This window comes from Salminus brasiliensis, chromosome 1, assembly GCF_030463535.1.
Source record: "Salminus brasiliensis chromosome 1, fSalBra1.hap2, whole genome shotgun sequence".
Lineage (NCBI taxonomy): Eukaryota > Metazoa > Chordata > Actinopteri > Characiformes > Bryconidae > Salminus > Salminus brasiliensis.
In genome coordinates, this window is record NC_132878.1 from 96677957 (window position 1) to 96696910 (window position 18954).

Here is an 18954-nt window from a genome sequence, read left to right on the forward strand (position 1 = left end):
ACCAAAGAGGCTCGGTTCCCTGCGGTCAAGCAGAGAAGCAGCTTGCAAAGCTCTTGATTGGTTCATTTGGCCTGTCCATTTCATTTGGGGTGGAAGCCTAAAGTAAGGCTGACTGTGGCACCCATCAACCAGCAGAAAGCCCTCCAAATTTCGGCTGGCAAATTGGGATCCCTGTTTCGACACTAGGTCACAAGACATTCCATGCACCCTCACTACATGCTGCACTAGCAGTTTTGTTGTTTCTTTGGTCAAGGGGGGTTTGGGCAATACTACAAACTTGCATGCCTTGGAAAAACCGTTCATAGCCACCATTATAACCATGTTGCCCCTAGATGATGGAAGGCCCCTCACAATGTACACATGGGACTATGGATGAGCTGGAACTGGCAATGGGTGTACAGTGTTTGGCTCCCTTGAGCCAGTGCCTTCATTCATCCAGGGCAAATTTCACTGCTTTAGCCTTTACCCAGTTGCTTTAGCCTTCCTACTTGCTAGCTAGTGATGATTTGTAATTTCAAAGCACCTAATTAATAAAGGAGAGCTGTTCTTCTGTCAATAATATTTTTTTCATTTGTTTTATATTAAATATTTAGTGCTAATTTATCTAGTTTAAGATTAGTTTGTAACTGAGTGTCTTGCTATGCCATTGCTGCTGTGACACTATAGATTTCCCCACTGTAGGACTAATAAAGGATTATGTTATTTTCTGGTCACTACAGTCGAGGCAGAGAAGTGAACTTGGAAAGAGTTCTTGTAGTCTTGCAGACGGATGTTAAGGTAGTAGAACAGGTTTCTGCTGCTCAGTGTGATCTTTTATTGGCGATGGGGCAGATACTCTTATGCATTACGTTTGAAAATATAACTGTTACCATGTTGGCAGGTTCCGTTAATCCATAGGTTTATTAGTTACAATTTGAATTCATTTGGGAATTGTGAATTTATGCAGACAGAATTTAGATCAAGAACAGTGGCAGCACAAGAAGTAAATGAATTTATTGGTATCACTTCCAATAATCATGTTGAAGATTTATGTACAAAACTTTTAGATAAGATATTCTCTCAAAGACTGTGGAACATACACATTTTACATGCACATACAAATTTAAGTGAACAAAATGGGGAAGGACCTCCATGCCTGTCCCTCCAAATGACTGTCAAAAAGAAAAAATGGAGGACCTTTCAATGTGATTTTTTAACATAGTAAAAGTTGTAATGGGTGTACAGTGTTTGGCTCCCTTGAGCCAGTGCCTTCATTCATCCAGGGCAAATTTCACTGCTAGAAGCTCCCTGTGCCCAATGGGATAGTTGCGTTCTGCCGGTATAAGCATGTGGGAGTAGAATGCACAGGGATGGAGTTTTTTTTAGCTGGCCTTTGGCATCGGGAGAGTACCACATCTACACCTACATCAGAGGTGTCTACCTCAATGACAAACGGTTGATTGGGGTTCAGCAGCTATAAAACCGGAGGTGAGGTCAACCTCACTTTAATCTCTTTAAAGGCCTTTTGTGCCTCCGTGGATCAATGAAAGGGGCCTGGGGTCTTTCGAGTCAGAGCAGTGAGGGGAGCTGCCACTTTACTAAAATTATACACAAAACGAAGTGGTCCAAGGCCTCTTGTAACACGTCATTGATGAGACGCTGGAAAATTGCTGGGGCATTCATAAGGCCAAAAGGCATGATGCGATACTCATAATGCCCTGCAAAGCTGATGAAAGCAATTTTCCCCTTGTCCCCCTTTTTCAACTTTTGTTTCTCTTCACTGATCACAGCTTAGACCCACTGTTACAGTTCGCCCCTCTACAAAGGTGCGACAAGGAAGTGTGTCTGGCTGGGTTTTTATATATTGTGCCACACAGGAGGGTCTGGTCAGCTTTGATTACCACTGGGGATTTTGGGACTTGGAGTTCTTTACTCCAGATCCACCAGCTTTCCTACTGTCCTAGCCAGGCCCCATGCTGGTGGCTGATGGTACACACTGCCTGTTTACAACCAAATCTTGCTGTTTTAGGTTGGGGAAAGTGTACAGAGTGGCTTGCTGCAGGATGGGGACGTGATGTATGCTTCTGTACGCATCAAACCCAATAAACCCAAAGGAAGGTGAGGCATGACTCCATATATAACCACAGTTTACTTGCACTATACATTTCAGTTCATCTGATACTTACAGTTAAAGAGAACTGGGACTAATGGAAACCAGTGTAGAGCTGTAAAAGTCTTTTCCTCATACAAACCCTGTCAGATTACATTGTAGTGTAAGTTTTTACTCAGTGTTAATCTGTATTGCAATGCTGATAGCAATCAGACCACAGAAACAGCATGCTGTGCATAATGTTGATTATAAATGACTCTCTGTGTCACTGCAGTCCCATCTCTACTGTCCACCTAGAGGAGGATGATTCAGTTATCTACAGTGCAGTGGCCGGGAAGTGATCACAGGTCCATTACTTTAACCATGAAGTGCACAGCCTCACTGGATATGATTATAAAACAAATGGTTCTGGATGTTTCCTGTGTAAAGCTCTAAACAGAGAGTGATTATAGAGTGATGTGTTTTGCTGACCTGTAGGTTCATTATTTTATTTTATTTTATAGTGTCCTTATTTCTTTATTCTGATTGTAATTCAGTTAAGAACTGCTTTACAAACAACAGCTATGAATTCTTATTTGTTATGATTGTTTGTTTACAACTACAACTTTAATTTACTATAGTAGAACATTCCTATTTTCTCTATAATGCAAATTATAAGCTTATTGCTTGCTTGGTGATATATAAGCTAGTGTAAAAGCTTGAATTATCCTTTGTAACATGAACTAAAATACACTCCCATATAATGTTATGGTTACTGATAGCCTTGAAATAGATACTGCACCAATCACAGTTAGCAAGACTAGCCTAGATAGTACATGTAACTAAAACACCTAACTATAGTAAAATACAAAATCAGCCTTTTCATCAGTACTTTTATGTTAGATTATTAAAACAGGGCATTTTTAGAAGATAAATGTTCTCCTTCAGCCACTGTCATACTGTCTACTTAAAGAGAGAGGTGCTTTTCATTGGTCGTGAGGCAATGTTGAACAGAGGCACAAGATTAAAAAAGCTTGTCTCTGAGCACAGTCCATCACTAAACAGAGATATAGAGGGGAATGGGAAAATGAATACCAATAGCATGAGAGAGAGAGTGTGCACAATCCCAGCACCCTGTATTATCCCACTTCGCCACAGTATTATGATCTCCTCCACCAGTCCAATTGCTTTAGCCTTCCTACTTGCTAGCTAGTGATGATTTGTAATTTCACAGCACCTAATTAATAAAGGAGAGCTGTTCTTCTGTCAATAATATTTTTTTCATTTGTTTTATTATTTATATTAAATATTTAGTGCTAATTTATCTAGTTTTTGTAACTGAGTGTCTTGCTATGCCATTGCTGCTGTGACACTATAGATTTCCCCACTGTAGGACTAATAAAGGATTATGTTATTTTCTGGTCACTACAGTCGAGGCAGAGAAGTGAACTTGGAAAGAGTTCTTGTAGTCTTGCAGACGGATGTTAAGGTAGTAGAACAGGTTTCTGCTGCTCAGTGTGATCTTTTATTGGCGATGGGGCAGATACTCTTATGCATTACATTTGAAAATATAACTGTTACCATGTTGGCAGGTTCCGTTAATCCATAGGTTTATTAGTTACAATTTGAATTCATTTGGGAATTGTGAATTTATGCAGACAGAATTTAGATCAAGAACAGAGGCAGCACAAGAAGTGAGTGAATTTATTGGTATCACTTCCAATAATCATGTTGAAGATTTATGTACAAAACTTTTAGATAAGATATTCTCTCAAAGACTGTGGAACATACACATTTTACATGCACATACAAATTTAAGTGAACAAAATGGGGAAGGACCTCCATGCCTGTCCCTCCAAATGACTGTCAAAAAGAAAAAATGGAGGACCTTTCAATGTGATTTTTTAACATAGTAAAAGTTGTAATGGATTAAAAAAAAGTTGTAATGGATTGTAAAGTCCTATAACATACATAAAATGTACATAAAATATTAAATATCAAAAAGTATGTGTTTCATCTCCATAAAGGTTGTAATAGTTATCAAGAGCAATGGTTGATTTACTATAGAATAAATATTACATAAAAGTCCTATAACATTATCTTAATAGTGGACCATTTTTAGCTCCTCTGTTACTGTGAATGGTTAGTAACAGAGTGAGTAGATGATGAAATGATCTTTAAAACATTTTTTCAACATTTTAATATTTTAAATTAATAATTAAATTTAATATTTAACATGTAAATGTTACAATTAAATATTTATTTACTTCTTAGCAATATTAGAGTGAAAAAAGAAAAAGAATACCATGCAAGCTCGCCGATATTAATTACTTTGTTAGAGCTTTGGCTTGTTCATGATACTTGTTAGAATTGGCAGTTAACAGGAATGGTTGCGGTCAAGTTAAGTTAAAGTTTTTTTAAGAGAACTGTTTTTGAAGGATTGATTAAAAAGCAAAGTCATCAGAAGAAAACATTTCCTTCATCTTCATATTTAGCATCAGTCAATTTTAGAGGGACATCTAAACAAGCCTGATGCATTTTGTATACCTGTTGACATAAACAATGCTGACAGATTGGTAATACAACTAAACAAGTAAAAGTAAATAGAAACAATTAGTAAAACATAATTAATAGAGCACTGTTAGGTTACTGTTAGAGCACCCCCCATTTATTACTCCTTCAAATGTGTAGAATTAGAACCAGGTGCAGAACATCAGCTGCAGATGATCAGAACATGGTTAGAGAGGATTCTGCAGATTCTAGAGAGGAGTCTGTCTTATTTTAACCTCAGATATTTAATCTGGTCGGCTCTTGATGGTTGAGATAAGTCACCATGGCCAGGTCCAAAGAGCTCTCTGAGGCCTTCAGAAAGAAGGATGTAGATACTAAATCATTTACAGCTGACTAACATGGCCGGGTGAGGCTTTTCAGATCAAGTTCAGCCCAAGAGCAGAACCACAAGATGAGTAAAGAAGACTCCAACAATTCTAAAAGGTCACCACGGGACCTACTGGCAGTTCTTACCATAGTACAGTACCTACCATCAGAAAGAGACTGAACTTTGATTTTCATGACTCCTGGAATCCTTAAAGAGGTAAGAAAGGATGCAAGCATAACAGCAAACGCATGCAGAAAAAAAAACACTGCACACAAACACCACAACCTCATCCCAGCTGGGAACAATGTGGTTCGGGACTGCTTTGCAGCCTCAGGGGCTAAATGCCTTGCAATCATTGAGCAAAAAGTGAATCCAGAGGTTTGTTAACACATTTTATGAGCAGCAGTTCATGATCTTAAAACTGGAAGTGAAACTGACCATTAAATATTGAAAAAGAATCCTGATCTTAACCCTATCAAGATGCATGACCTAAAGAGGGTTCTTCATGAAAGGTATCCCAGGTATACTAAGAATAAACAGGTGGTCTGAAATTCCTCCTCAGCATTGTGTTTGGATCTGCAGGAACATTTGGTGGAAGTGACTGCTGCTCCTAAAGGGGGATATTATATTCAGTATGTGTGCTATGTGTGCTATTCCTTTAGTTAGATCGAGGTGGTAAACCATATCCGCAAAAGGCCAGAGTAGCTGCAGGTTGTCATTCTGAACCACCAACAGCACACCTGACTCTACTTGTTTAATCATTGAGTCAGAATGAAAAACTGCAGCCAACTCTGCCCTTTGCGAATATGTTTGTGCCCCTTAAGTTAGACTGTGTTTGTCTATAATTCTCTTTAAATCTTTCTTCTACTAGAAAGATTAGAGAAAATAATTGGAATCACAGGAACAGCCCTATCTTGGTTCAAATCATATTTAACTGAATGCTATCAGTTTGTGAAGATAAAAGATGTATCCTCAAATTACACAAAATTAAGATATGGAGTTCTGCAAGGCTCTATTCTAGGACCACTATTATTTACATTATACATGTTACCAGCCAAACCTGACAATAAATTTAGACTACAGAAAATGGAGGACTGTGTAAAGGATAACTTTATTATAAGATTACTTAGATCTCAGGGTGCTGGCTTCTTAGTAGTTCCTGTGTTGGCAGGCCATCGCTCTACCAAGTGAGCTACCATGATCACTTGAACCCAGGCCTTCACCAAAGCGACAGTTTTGAAAGCGGCCAACAAACGAAACTGTGCAAACATGCACTTTTGCCCAGGTGTTGTAAATCAGGCTTAATTACTGGTTGGCATGACTCTGGGCCTCCCCCTGGTGGCAGGAGGAGGCCTTGCCCTAGAGCTACTCCTTACAAGCCCATCCCCCCAGAGGGGTGGCACCCGACATCCCCAACCCAGCTGCACAGTCCCGACGATTGACCCGGCAAAGGTTCTTGAATGCTCAGATATAATGAGGTGCCAACTTGTGTGGAGCACAATGCAAGGGCAGATCCTTAGCCGAAAGCGCTTCTGAGCAGCTGCTGCAGATAGGAGGGATCTGCGTTCTCTGACAGCACCTGACCTGTTCAGCAGACCAGACCCCCATTCCTGTCTCCTGTCCTGGGAACATGGGAGGAGCGTACACAAACTGGCACTTAAAGTGTGACATTCCCAGGGACGAGTGCCTGAGGGTGTTGTGTGTACTCCACCCAAATCAGTTGGTCCAACCAGGCCCCCAACAGGCCCCCAACAGTCGGCAAAAAGCACCCCAGAACCGGCTGGTGAATTGGGGCCCATGGTCTGACACAATTTCCAAGGGGAGTCCGTGAACCTTGGTTGAGCACTAGATCCGCTGTCTCCTTAGCTGATGGCAGCTTTGGGAGAGCCACAAAGCAGCCAGCCTTGGAGAACCTGTCCACAATGACTAGAATCACAGTGTTGCCATGTGACCGGAGCAATCCCGTGATAAAGTCAAGGGACAGGTGGGACCAAGGACGCATGGGAATAGCCAGTGGGAGCAGCAGACCACTGGGCCTGGTTCTGGTGCTCTTCACATTGAGAGCACACCAAACAGGAAGCTACTTGAGCACGCATGTCTCCTTCCATGCGGGGCCACCAGAATCGCCGTTGCAGAAGCTCAAGTGTGCGTGTAGTCCCTGGATATGCTGATAGGAGGACGCATGGCCCCACTGAGGCACCCATTCCTTAACAGGCCCGGGTACATAAAGTCGATCTGGGGGGCCATCGCCCGGATCAGGTTCAGTGAGGTGAGCCTGCTTGACCGCGTCCTCTAGTCCCCATTGGATGGGTGCCACAATCTGAGTTTTGGGGACTATGGTGGTGGGCGTGTTTGATAGAGGAGGAGGTTACCACTGGCGAGAGAGTGAAGAACAATCCCCACCTGGCCTGGCGTGGATTAAGACGTTTGGCCTGCTGGATGTAGACCAAATTTTTGTGGTCCGTCCAGACCAGAAAGGGATGTTTTGTTCCCTCAAGCCAGTATCTCCTCTAGTGCGAGCTTGACCGCCAGTAATTAGCGGTCACCCACATCATAATTTCGTTCAGCAGGGGTGAGGAGGTGGGAGAAGTTTCATGAACAGGTAGTTCTCCAGAAGCAACTGGAGAACCTGCCAAACTTGGGCGGCGTGTTCGTCTATAGACTTACTATAGATGAGAATGTCATCCAAATAGACAAAAGCGTACCTGTCCAAAGCTTCCCTAAGGACCTCATTGATGTACCGTTGCAGACGGCTGGCACGTTCATCAAACCGAATGGCACGATGAGGTTCTCGTAGTGCCCAGACGGGGTCATGAATGCCGTCTTCCATTCATCACCCTCTTTGACCCTGACCAAGTTGTAGGCACTCTGCAGATCCAGCTTTGTAAAGATAAAAGCTGTGAGGGGTAATGGGTAGCGGTCTTTAATTGTTATTTTATTGAGGTCTCTGTAGTACAGGGTCTCAACCCTCCATCCTTCTTCCCCACGAAAAAGAAGCTGCCCCCAGCCGGGGAAGTGGATGGTCAGATGAACCCTATGGCCAGGGCCTCCTGGACATAGTCCTCCATTGCCTGCCATTCTGGTGGGGATAACAAGAACAGCCTACCCCTAGGGGGGATAGTGCCAGGGAGGAGGTCAATGGTGATGTCAAAAGGCCTGTGGGGGGGCAGCAATTGGGCCTGCCATTTACTAAACACCTCCTGAAGGTCCCAGGACTCCTTTGGTACCCACGAGGAGTCAAAACCTTCAGGAATGGTGTCAGTACCCACAGTAGCTCTAGGAGCCTTGAGGCAGGAGGATTGACAGACTGGCCCCCATGCTAACACAGACCGGGACAGCTAGTCCACATGTTATGCCGCTGGAGCCAAGGGAAACCCAGCAAGTCAGGAGTGCTGATAATGAAAAACACTATCTGCTCAGTGTGAGGACCAACTCGCAGCATGAGAGGGTGGGTTTGGTGGGACAGCACCCCAGGCTCCAGTGACCGACCATCTATAGCTGCTATGGGCATGGGTTCCCTCAAAGGTACCAGCTTTCTGGTGAGGACGGCATCCAGAAAGTTCCCTGCCACTCCTGAGTCCAAAAAGGCAGTCAGGTGGATCTCTTGAACCAGATTAGACCTCTAGCTTACATAAACACACCACCTGACATGTGGAGAAACATGGAGAGTCAAGGAGATTCATGGAGATTCAATTCACGGCAGTTCCTATATGGGCCTGTGGGCGGCGGCCCGGGATCGCCCCGTGGGAGGGCGTGATAAAAAAAAACATTTTTAATGTAAAATAATTTTATTCCAAGTGATTTTGAAGCATTACTACTGGTCCATTCATCATATATTTAAAATACAATATAAAGAATAAGTATATTCACAATATTCATATTCATTATATAAAAAGTGAGAAACAGTAAAAATTGAGGTACAAAAGAAATTCTCACAGCCAGAAGCTTTAAAATGATAATAAGTGTAAATATGCTGGTTATGATCAGTCTGGGGTCAGTGCACTGTGGATTACTGTGGTATAGAGCCCCTCGTCTTTCTCCTGGTCAGTGCAGACAGAATTGCAATCACAAAAAACTTCAGTTATCAAATTATTGAATGGCTGTTTATACAGATGAATGTGGAGGATGAAGACACTGTCTTTCTTCAACCACAGAGAGATCTGAACTAGTGTCCCTAAGCTCCGACTCAAATACAGAACTTCTCTAAATGATCATTCATATAAAGTTGGGGTCATTTTCCAGTTACAGATTACATCTTGTTTAAACATCTTAAAACTAACTTCCCTTTTCACCATATATATATATAATTTTCACTGTGCTGATTTTAGAAACCCCAAATTCTTGCTCATTTTCTATGTGATGTCAATCACTCTGCTCCAGAAGAAGACAAGTGAAAGAAATCATTGATGGTCCAATATTGGAATGATGTTCATGTCCATTATGAGGGTATGTAGACTTCCCACTACAACTGTGTGTGGGAGTGTGAACAGCAAACACACACTTTCAGTCTGACATGACTATGCAAAAGGACTCACTCACATAACTATGCCAGCCCAGTAGAGGGCGATAATACCTCATATTATCTCATGTCAGAGCATCAAGAACATTGTGCCTTATTTACCAAAATCCTCTTGAGAATGTTCTTATGTAAATTGTTGAGAAAAAGCCTAACAGAAAGTCTAGTTCAGATTCAGGATGTGTTTTTAAAAGCAGAATTGTTCACAGCTCTGCTCTTATAATGATGGACCCTTTTGTCCTCCTAAACTGAACTAAACCTTAATAATGAAAACACTGGTGAGAATCAGAATAATCATAAAAACTGCTGAAGTGGGTTTTAAGAAGAAACAGTAATAGTGTCACATCCTACCGACTAATATTTAAGCTCTTTAGCCTGATATTTGCTGATCTACTTTGTGGTGTGAAATAAATAGAAGGTGTTTGACACAGTAGCCTCTTTTCACTGTTCATACACATGTGGACAAAATTGTTGGTACCCCTAGGTTAATGAAATAAAAACTGTACCTGTTAATAAATGGACAGTAGTTACCAAGTAGACCAACAGCTGAACTCAGATCAGTTACTACAGCAGCAGCCTCGTCTGTCTTCAAAGCACAGGAATAATTCCCAGAATCTTCCCTGGTTACAGCAGGAAGGTGGAGAACAGAGCCTGATGCAGGTAAACACTCGCTGTCCTTAAACCACACAAACTGTGGAGAGCTGTGAGAGCAGTTCACAGCACAAGTCAGGTTTACAGAGTCTCCTTCCAGTTTCCAGACTGTCTGATCACCTGCAGATCTTTCAGAGAGCAGGAGAGAGTCCACATGAGGACACCAGGGTTAGGAGAGCATCTCCACATTAAACCAGACTGAATGGGGCTGATAAACAGTCTGTGACTGCGCACCTAACCTTTTTATGGACATGAATGTCATGGCAATATTGGGCTTTCAATCATTTGTCAGATATTGGTTATTATTAACAATTAAGTTTAATGGTTTCCTGATTTTCATGAGGGTTGAGGTCTGGAGTTTGGGAAGGCCATTCCAAAAGCTTAATGTTTGGCTGCTTAACTATACATTAACCTCTGATGTGTGTTTGGGGTCATTGTCCTGTTGCAACTTCCAATTGGGTCCAGGTTTCACCTACTTAGCTGAAGGTTTTGAGGTTAGGTTGAGAGGCAGTGGTGGCTCAGCGTTTAGAGCACTGGGCTGTTGATGACAGGGTTGTGGATTCGACACCCAGGCTTGGCAAGCTGCCACTGCAAGGCCTTCAATCTTTCTGATCCCTAGGCACTGCAGCGATGGCATGTCTGCTCTCTATTGCTGTGTGTGTTTATACACTGCGTGACACAGTGCATAGATGAATTCATTTGGCAGCAGAGCATAACTCCACCACCACCATGCTTAACAGCTGGTACTGTGTTCATGGGGTTGAATGCCTCAGCTTGACTTCTCCCAAAGGATTTGCCTTTATTTGTCCATTTGGTTCAGCTTCCAACTTTAATCCAGCTCAATGGTGGTGGATTTTTTTTAAAACAGAGCTTCTTTAGTTTCAGGTCATGGTGATGAAAAACTTGCTTGACTGTAGACAATGATACTGGTGTTCCAGCAGCTTCTAGTTCATGACAGACTTGTGTCTTGGTGGTTCTTGGATTGTTTCTGACCATCTGAACCAATTTCCACCTTTTAATAATGTGCACATATGTACAATTGTTTGAAGTGATGATCTTGGAACCTTTGACATTCCCATTGTACTTTGTGTTGGTCAATTCTGATCCTGAGTGCTGTCCATCATGACCACTAAAAGGATGTTAACAGGTTTTGGCTATGGTAAATTACAGTTAATCATTTAAAATAATTAAAAAGTCAAATATTGCCATGACATTTGTGTCTGATCATGTAAACAGTAGCACTGTTAGATAGCTGGAGCTAATTAAGTGGCTAAAGAGAAGAAGTAGGGTATTTTAATAAAGACGAATAATGAGGAGCTTTATGTTAATCTGAATGCTTACCTCCAACTTCAAGAGTCACTCCAGGTTGACCTGTCCATCTACCAGTCTTCTTATTAGTACTCTGCAGAATGACTGAACTGTACATTCCTGATTAATAAAGCACAGTTTGACTGTTTATCTCCAGCGTACTGAAAGACGTCTGAAGCAACAGGAGAGCTGCTGTTATAAACGTACGGTGGGTCATCACACTTGTCTTTTTTATTTGAGTATATTGAGCACCATATAACTGTTTGCACTTCATGTGGTTTAGGATAGAAATAATTGCAGGAAATTGTGGCATTAGATCCTCTCACAGGACAGATCGGCTCAGGATAGTTCACACCCCATTTACTGCTGTCTGAGAGAACACATTAAAAACAACAAACATGTCATTAAAATTTAGTGTCAATAAAATTGACATAAAGTGTGCATGTATCTGAGATTTTCTAAAATCTCATTCTGAACAATGAAACGTCTCTTTCAGTGTTCAAACTGTCAGAAACAGAACAGTAGGGTCTTTCTACCATTTTAGCAGCTGATGTTCTTCACCTCTGAAACCAGAAAAATGAGATAATAAACCAGAGAATGCTGAGGTCTGGGAAATCCTAAATTAAGCAACACAGCAGTAATGTTATTCTACTTTTTGTACTTTTTAGTATTTTTATATATCATGATGTGTGTGAAACACAGTCAATCACCACACTGAACAAATACAGTAAGTAGAAAACAGCCACAATGTCACACTCTGAGGTTTGCCTCCGCTCAGTGGACTCTCTGGACTACACTGCCCATGATTCCCCCCAGACTTACATGACTGTCACCTTCCCTTGACCAGCCAATCATAAACTCCGTCAGACCAAACAGAGCCAAACCTGTGTATGCTTCACTGTTCTTGTATTTACATTTAAGGCATTTAGCAGACGCTCTTCTCCAGAGCGACTTACAAAAGTGCTTTGCTATTTACTTAAGAAACACCTCAGCTAGTTTGAAAATGCTAAAATTCAAAGATACCTCTCATCTTAGACTCTACTAAACACAAGTCAATAAGGTGACCACAGTACTCTGCTATTCGCCCAAGTGCTCTCAGAAGACGAGGGTCTTCAGTCTGCATTTGAAGCCAATGACTCTGCCGTTCGGACACCCAGGGGAAGTTCGTTCCACCACTTCGGTGCAGGACAGTAAAAAGTCTGGACGCTTGTCTTCTGTGGATCTTAAAGGATGGCGGGTCGAGCCGAGCCGTACTTAAAGCTGGAAGGGCTCTTGGTGCAGATCAGCTTTTGACCATCGCCATCAAGTGGTCAGGAAATTGATAGTGGTCAATGTCCACAAGGCAGGAAAAGCTATGAGAAGATAACCTGTTGCTTTCAGCTTGTGATCACTATAGTTCAGATTGTAATTAGTAAATGGCTTTTTAGAAAAACTGGAGAGGTCCAAATGAGATGGTTGAGGATGGTGCAGCGTTGCTTGAACATACATAATTATGTGGAGAGGAATTAGAGATAAATTAAATAGCCATCACTACAGTGCAAAAATGTGACCTAGAGGAAAAAAATATTCAGTTACAATCTCCTCTTAGTCTTGTTTTTTCTCCTAGACACAGTTACAGTGAGTCCAAGAAGTATTTGATCCCTTGCTGATTTTCTTCGTTGGCCCACTAATAAAGACATGATCATTCTATACTTTTAATGGTAGATGTATTCTTACATGGAGAGACAGAATATTAAAAAGAAAATCCAGAAAATAAATCTAAGGAATATATATTAATTGATTTGTATTTCATGGAGTGAAATAAGTATTTGATCCCTTAGTATTCATTAGCAGTTCTGGCTTTTACAGACCAGTTAGACACTCCCAATCAACTTGTTACCTGACCTGAAGCCACCTGTTCTCACTAATCACTTGTGTGAAAAACACCTGTCCACAGAATCAGACAGATCACACAGATTTCAAGTCTCCAACATGGGTAAAACCAAAGAGCTGTCACAGGACCTCAGAGTCAGAATTGTTGACCTTCACAAAGCTGGAATGGGCTACAAAAAGATTAGTAAGGTGTTGGATGTGAAAGTAACAACTATTGGTGCAATTATCAGAAAGTTTAAAGAGTATAACATGACAATCAACAGACCTCGGCCCGGTGCTCCAAAGAAGATTTCGCCTCGTGGGGTGGCAATGATGCTGAGAACAGTCAGAAATCGTCCTGCAACCACTCGGCAGGAGTTAGCAAATGACCTGAAGGCAGCTGGGACCACAGTTTGCAAGGAAACAATTGGCAACACTTTGCGCAACAATGGATTCACATCCTGCAGTGCCCGAAAGGTACCCCTGCTGAAGAGAGCACATGTGGAGGCGCGCCTCAAGTATGCCAATGATCATTTGAAAGATGAACCAAGTTATTGGGAGAAGGTTTTGTGGTCAGACGAGACCAAAATTGAACTTTTTGGCCTCAACTCCACCCGCCATGTGTGGAGGAAGAAAAATGCTGCCTATGACCCCAAGAACACTGTGCCCACCGTCAAGCATGGAGGTGGAAGCATAATGTTTTGGGGGTGTTTCTCTGCCAAGGGTACAGGGCTACTTCACCGCATCACTGGGAAGATGGATGGAGCCATGTACCGCACAATCCTGAGGGACAACCTCCTCCCCTCTGCCAGGGATCTGAAAATGGGCCGTGGTTGGGTCTTCCAACATGATAACGACCCTAAACATACAGCAAAGGCAACAAAGGATTGGCTCAAGAAAAATCACATTAAGGTCATGGAGTGGCCCAGCCAGTCGCCAGACCTCAATCCGATCGAAAATCTATGGAGGGAGCTGAAGGTCAGAGTTGCCAAGCGACAGCCCACCAACCTTCATGATTTAGAGAGGATCTGCAAAGAAGAGTGGGCCAAAATTCCCCCTGGTGTGTGTGCTAAACTTGTGGTTAACTACAACAAACGTCTCACCGCTGTGCTTGCAAACAAAGGCTTTGCCACTAAGTATTGAGTGTGTTTGGCAAGAGGGATCAAATACTTATTTTCCTCATTGAAATACAAATTAATTAAAATATATTCTTTAAAATTATATTCTGGATTTTTGTCTTGATATTCTGTCTCTCCATGTTAGAATATATCTACCATTAAAAGTGCAGAAGGATAGTGTCTTTATTAGTGGGCAAACAAAGAAAATCAGCAAGGGATCAAATACTTCTTGGACTCACTGTAAGTCTGGTTTGAGACCAATGTGAGACTCTTCCAGAGAGTGATGGAAATTCCGGTTTTTGACTTCCAGTTCATGAGAAAGGTCTTTTTTTGCTATGATTAGTACTATGTAGAGTATTCTGTTATCTTTTGTCCAATTGGTTGTTGATAGGTCTCCTCACAGGCAGCATGATGATGTCATCCGAATTCTCAGGAAACAAATTTGATTTCCTATTTAATACAGTGTAAGACCTGTGAACAACCGATGGATTTTACTTTCAGCCAGATGTAACAACAATGCAGTGTTGCTAAAGGCGCAACATTTCAACAGAATAATTTCGGACCAGTACTGAGCCACCGGAGCAAGACAAGACAACCATATTTACCTAGCAGAGAGGGTAAAGGCCTTGCTCAAGGGCCCAACAGTGGCAACTTGCAGAGCCCGGGTATTGAACCCACAACCCTGATATCAATAGCCCGAAGCTCTAACAGCTGAATCATCACTGCCCTAATTTATACAAAAACAGTTGCTTTCTTATAGAGCTCCTAAGATGACTTGATGGTTGTTTTTCATAAGGCATGGTCACAAAGTACTTCATTAAGGCCACAAATTTAAAAACAAAATTAAAAACAAGTTTTTAATCATCACAAAAAGTTATATTGTCACTGTCCATTTTTAGTCATCATTTAAACCCTGTTGCTGCTCTGTACATTGTGGAAATAATTCTGGATGACTGGACCAATAGAAATGCTCAACAATTAAGGGAAATCAAAAATCTGATTTTTTTAAAGTCACCATATTGTTTTTCATTGGACAGTGATGATATATATTTAGAGATTTTTTAGAGATAACTTCGTATAAATGAACACCACTTCCTGTTCACATCACTGTTTTCAAATGACGACAAGAGGAAATGATTGAAACCAACAGCAGAAATCTGTTAAACTCAATTTGAATAAAAGGTGCAAAATATACACATTCACCTATCTCCAAATAATACATTTTAATAATACATTAATCCTATTTAAAATACTACAGACTTTATTTTGAAGTGTGTCTCAGAGAAACAGGTGGAAATCCCACCAAATTCTCTTTTATTTGGCTTGGTTGAGTTTGTTTGGTTTATATCTCAGGATATCTCTGTTCTATCAGAGCAGATACTTTTACTGCATTTGAAAAATGGATCAGTGCACTTCACATCGACTAATATTTCCTTAACACATATAAACCAGTTCTGCACTTCCTGGGTGAAATGAACCTTTACTACAGTTACAATTTTAGACACACATTGGTTTTCGCTGCTCTTCACTTCTGCTTGAGTCGTTACTCAGCTGCAGTGAGAACTGCAGGATATCAGAAACTCAGACAGAGAGAGTAGTAACGCTTCATACCGGTCAGTGGAAGCAGAATCAGAACCCAGAGGTGCAGCAATCCCATCCCTCCTGTGGAGCACAAGCCTCTTCTCAGCAGTAAGTAAAGGTCCTGGGATCATGTGGTATTGTATACTGAGAGAGTCTCCAGGATGCATATCTGCGTGTTTAAAAAAAGAAATCAAAAAACATCTTCACACCATCAGTAAAAAGAACTGACAGCATCAACTCTCTGTTTGCTTGTGGCTAGACTTAAAATCGCTGATCCCTGTGCAACCTGAAAGAGCTTTAGCAGTTTTGCTAAAAGGAATGGAATAAAATTGCAGTATCCAGAGGACACCTATTCACACTCTGTTATTGCGGCCAAATGTGCATTTTCTAAATATTGATTTAAAGGTAGTGAATATTTATAATTATATAATTAATATTCATAATATTTTATGTAATATTGTTTTTATTAAATTGACATTACTTTGTAGAAATCAGTTTTCACTCATACATTAAAGTTATTTTATGTGTATATATATATATATATGTTCTTTTTTTCTTAATATATACACACATGGACAAAATTGTTGGTACCCCTCGATTAATGAAAGAAAAACCCACAAGGATCACAGAAATAACTTGAATCTGACAAAAGTAATAATAAATAAAAATTATACTAATATTAACCAATGAACATCAGACATTGCTTTTCAACCATGCTTCAACAGAATTGCTTAAAAAAATAAACTCATGAAACAGGCCTGGACAGAAATGATGGCACCCTTAACTTAATATTTTGTTGCAGAATCTTTTAAGGCAATCACTTCAATCAAACGAATCCTGTAACTGTCAATGAGACTTCTACACCTCTCAGCAGGTATTTTGTTCCACTCCTCATGAGCAAACTGTTCCAGTTGTCTCAGGTTTGAAGGGCGCCTTTTCCAGACGGCATGTTTCAGCTCCTTCCAAAGATGCTCAATAGGATTTAGGTCAGGGCTCATAGAAGGCCACTTCAGAATAGTCCAATGTTTTCCTCTTAGCCATTCTTGGGTGTCTTCAGCTGTGTTTTGGTTAATTATCCTGTTGCAAGACCCATCACTTGTGACTGAGACCAAGCTTTCTGACACTGGGCAGCACATTTCTCTCTAGAATCCCTTGATAGTCTTGAGATTTAATTGTACCCTGCACAGATTCAAGTCACCCTGTGCCAGATGCAGCAAAGCAGCCCCAGAACATAACAGAGCCTCCTCCGTGTTTTACAGTAGAGACAGTGTTCTTTTCTTGATATGCTTCATTTTTCCGTCTGTGAACATAGAGCTGATGTGCCTTGGCAAAAAGTTAAATTTTTGTGTCATCTGTCTGACATTCTCCCAGAAGCTTTGGGGCTTATCAACATGTAGTTTGGCACATTTCCAAAATCCCAATCCAATCCGAGTCTGTAAATGCTGACTACAGGCTGATACCAATCTGATCTGATTCGATCTTTGTGTCTCTATAAATAATACAGCAGGTAAACTGGTATTATGTGCTAATCCATAGCAATCTTTATGGTGGAGCTCCAGTAGGTGCTGTTACCCCTAACTGCTGCTGTAGTAACTGATCTGAGTTCAGCTGTTGATCTACTTGGTAACTACTGTAAATTTATTAACAGGTTAATAGTTTTGAGATTTCTGTTATTTTTAATTATTTTTGTACAAATAATTAACAAATCTCTGATATAAATAAAACATAAGCTAAGCTGGTAATGATCAGTTCAGATGAAAACAGAGTGAGAGCAAGTGTTACAACTTTCCCCTTAGGTGGAGTTAACTGTACTAGACTGAAGGGAGCGCTGAAACAGTCGCTAAACAGCATCATTAATTCTCTACAGTTCTATACTATTTAAAGCAGACCTGTTTTCCCACCTAAACACATAAAATATCTGTGTTCAAATAAAAATGACCAGTGAAAAGAGGCTACTGTGTCAAACACTGTCCATTTTTTTCACACCACAAAGTAGAACAGCAAATATCAGACTAAAGAGTTTGAGTATTAGTCAGTAGGATGGGACACTGTCACTGTTTCTTCTAAAACCCACTTCAGCAGTTTTCATGATTATTCTGATTCTCACCAGTGTTCTCATTATTAAGGTTTGTGTCAGTTTAGGAGGACAAAAGGTCCATCATTATAAGAACAGGGTGTTTCTCAACAATTAACATAAGAAGATTCTCATGAGGATTTTGGTGAATGAGGCACAATGTTCTTGATGCACTGACAGGAGATAATATGCCCTCTACTGGGCTGGCATAGTTATGGGAGAGAGCCCTTTTGCATATTCCTGTCAGACTGAAAGTGTGTGTTTGCTGTTCACACTCCCACACACAGTTATAGTGGGACGTCTACACACCCTCATAATGGACATGAACATCATTCCAATATTGGACCATCAATGATTTCTTTCACTGGTCTTCTTCTGGAGCAGAGTGATTGACATCACATAGAAAATGAGCAAGAATTTGGGGCAAGCTTTCATTTTTCATTTGATTGCAGTGATTGCCTCAAAATGTTGTGCAACAAAATATTAAGTTAAGGATACCATAATTTCTGTCCAGGCCTGTTTCATGAGTTTACTTTTTAAAATAATTCTGTTGAAACATGGCTTTCTAGCTTTTTTAGGATTTTCTCAGTGATAATCAGATGTGTGGACAGAGCCTAATCCACAAAATCAAATGGCTGACTGAACCAGCCGTTCTACTAAAAAGATTTCACCTGCCATAAACTACCCAGCCAATATGCTCAGGTCTAGTGTTATGCTAAGGCTAAGAAAACAACTGCACAAGCCACCTCTACCGAGTCTGTATGTCTCCAATGCTTTTTCCACATTTCCTGTCCAAGATCCAACTAATCCTGAACTGTACTGTTGATACTGTTGAGGTGGACTCTGAGGTGGTCCATATGTTGTTTTGAAAACAGCAACCGCTTCAGCAGTTTGATTTTGAGTTTTTCT

General features: G+C 40.9%; 1 protein-coding gene across 1 annotated transcript in view; it reads left to right on the plus strand.

The window, feature by feature from the left end:
• LOC140569039 (uncharacterized) overlaps positions 1 to 4045 on the plus strand; it is a 43404-nt gene extending 39359 nt beyond the window's left edge. Inside the window, exons 8-9 of the mRNA XM_072692508.1 lie at positions 2009 to 2097; positions 2364 to 4045. Coding sequence (XP_072548609.1) covers positions 2009 to 2097; positions 2364 to 2430 — 156 coding nt within the window. The 3' untranslated portion in view covers positions 2431 to 4045. The remainder of the gene's footprint in view (positions 1 to 2008; positions 2098 to 2363) is intronic.
• The last annotated feature ends 14909 nt before the right edge of the window (positions 4046 to 18954 follow it).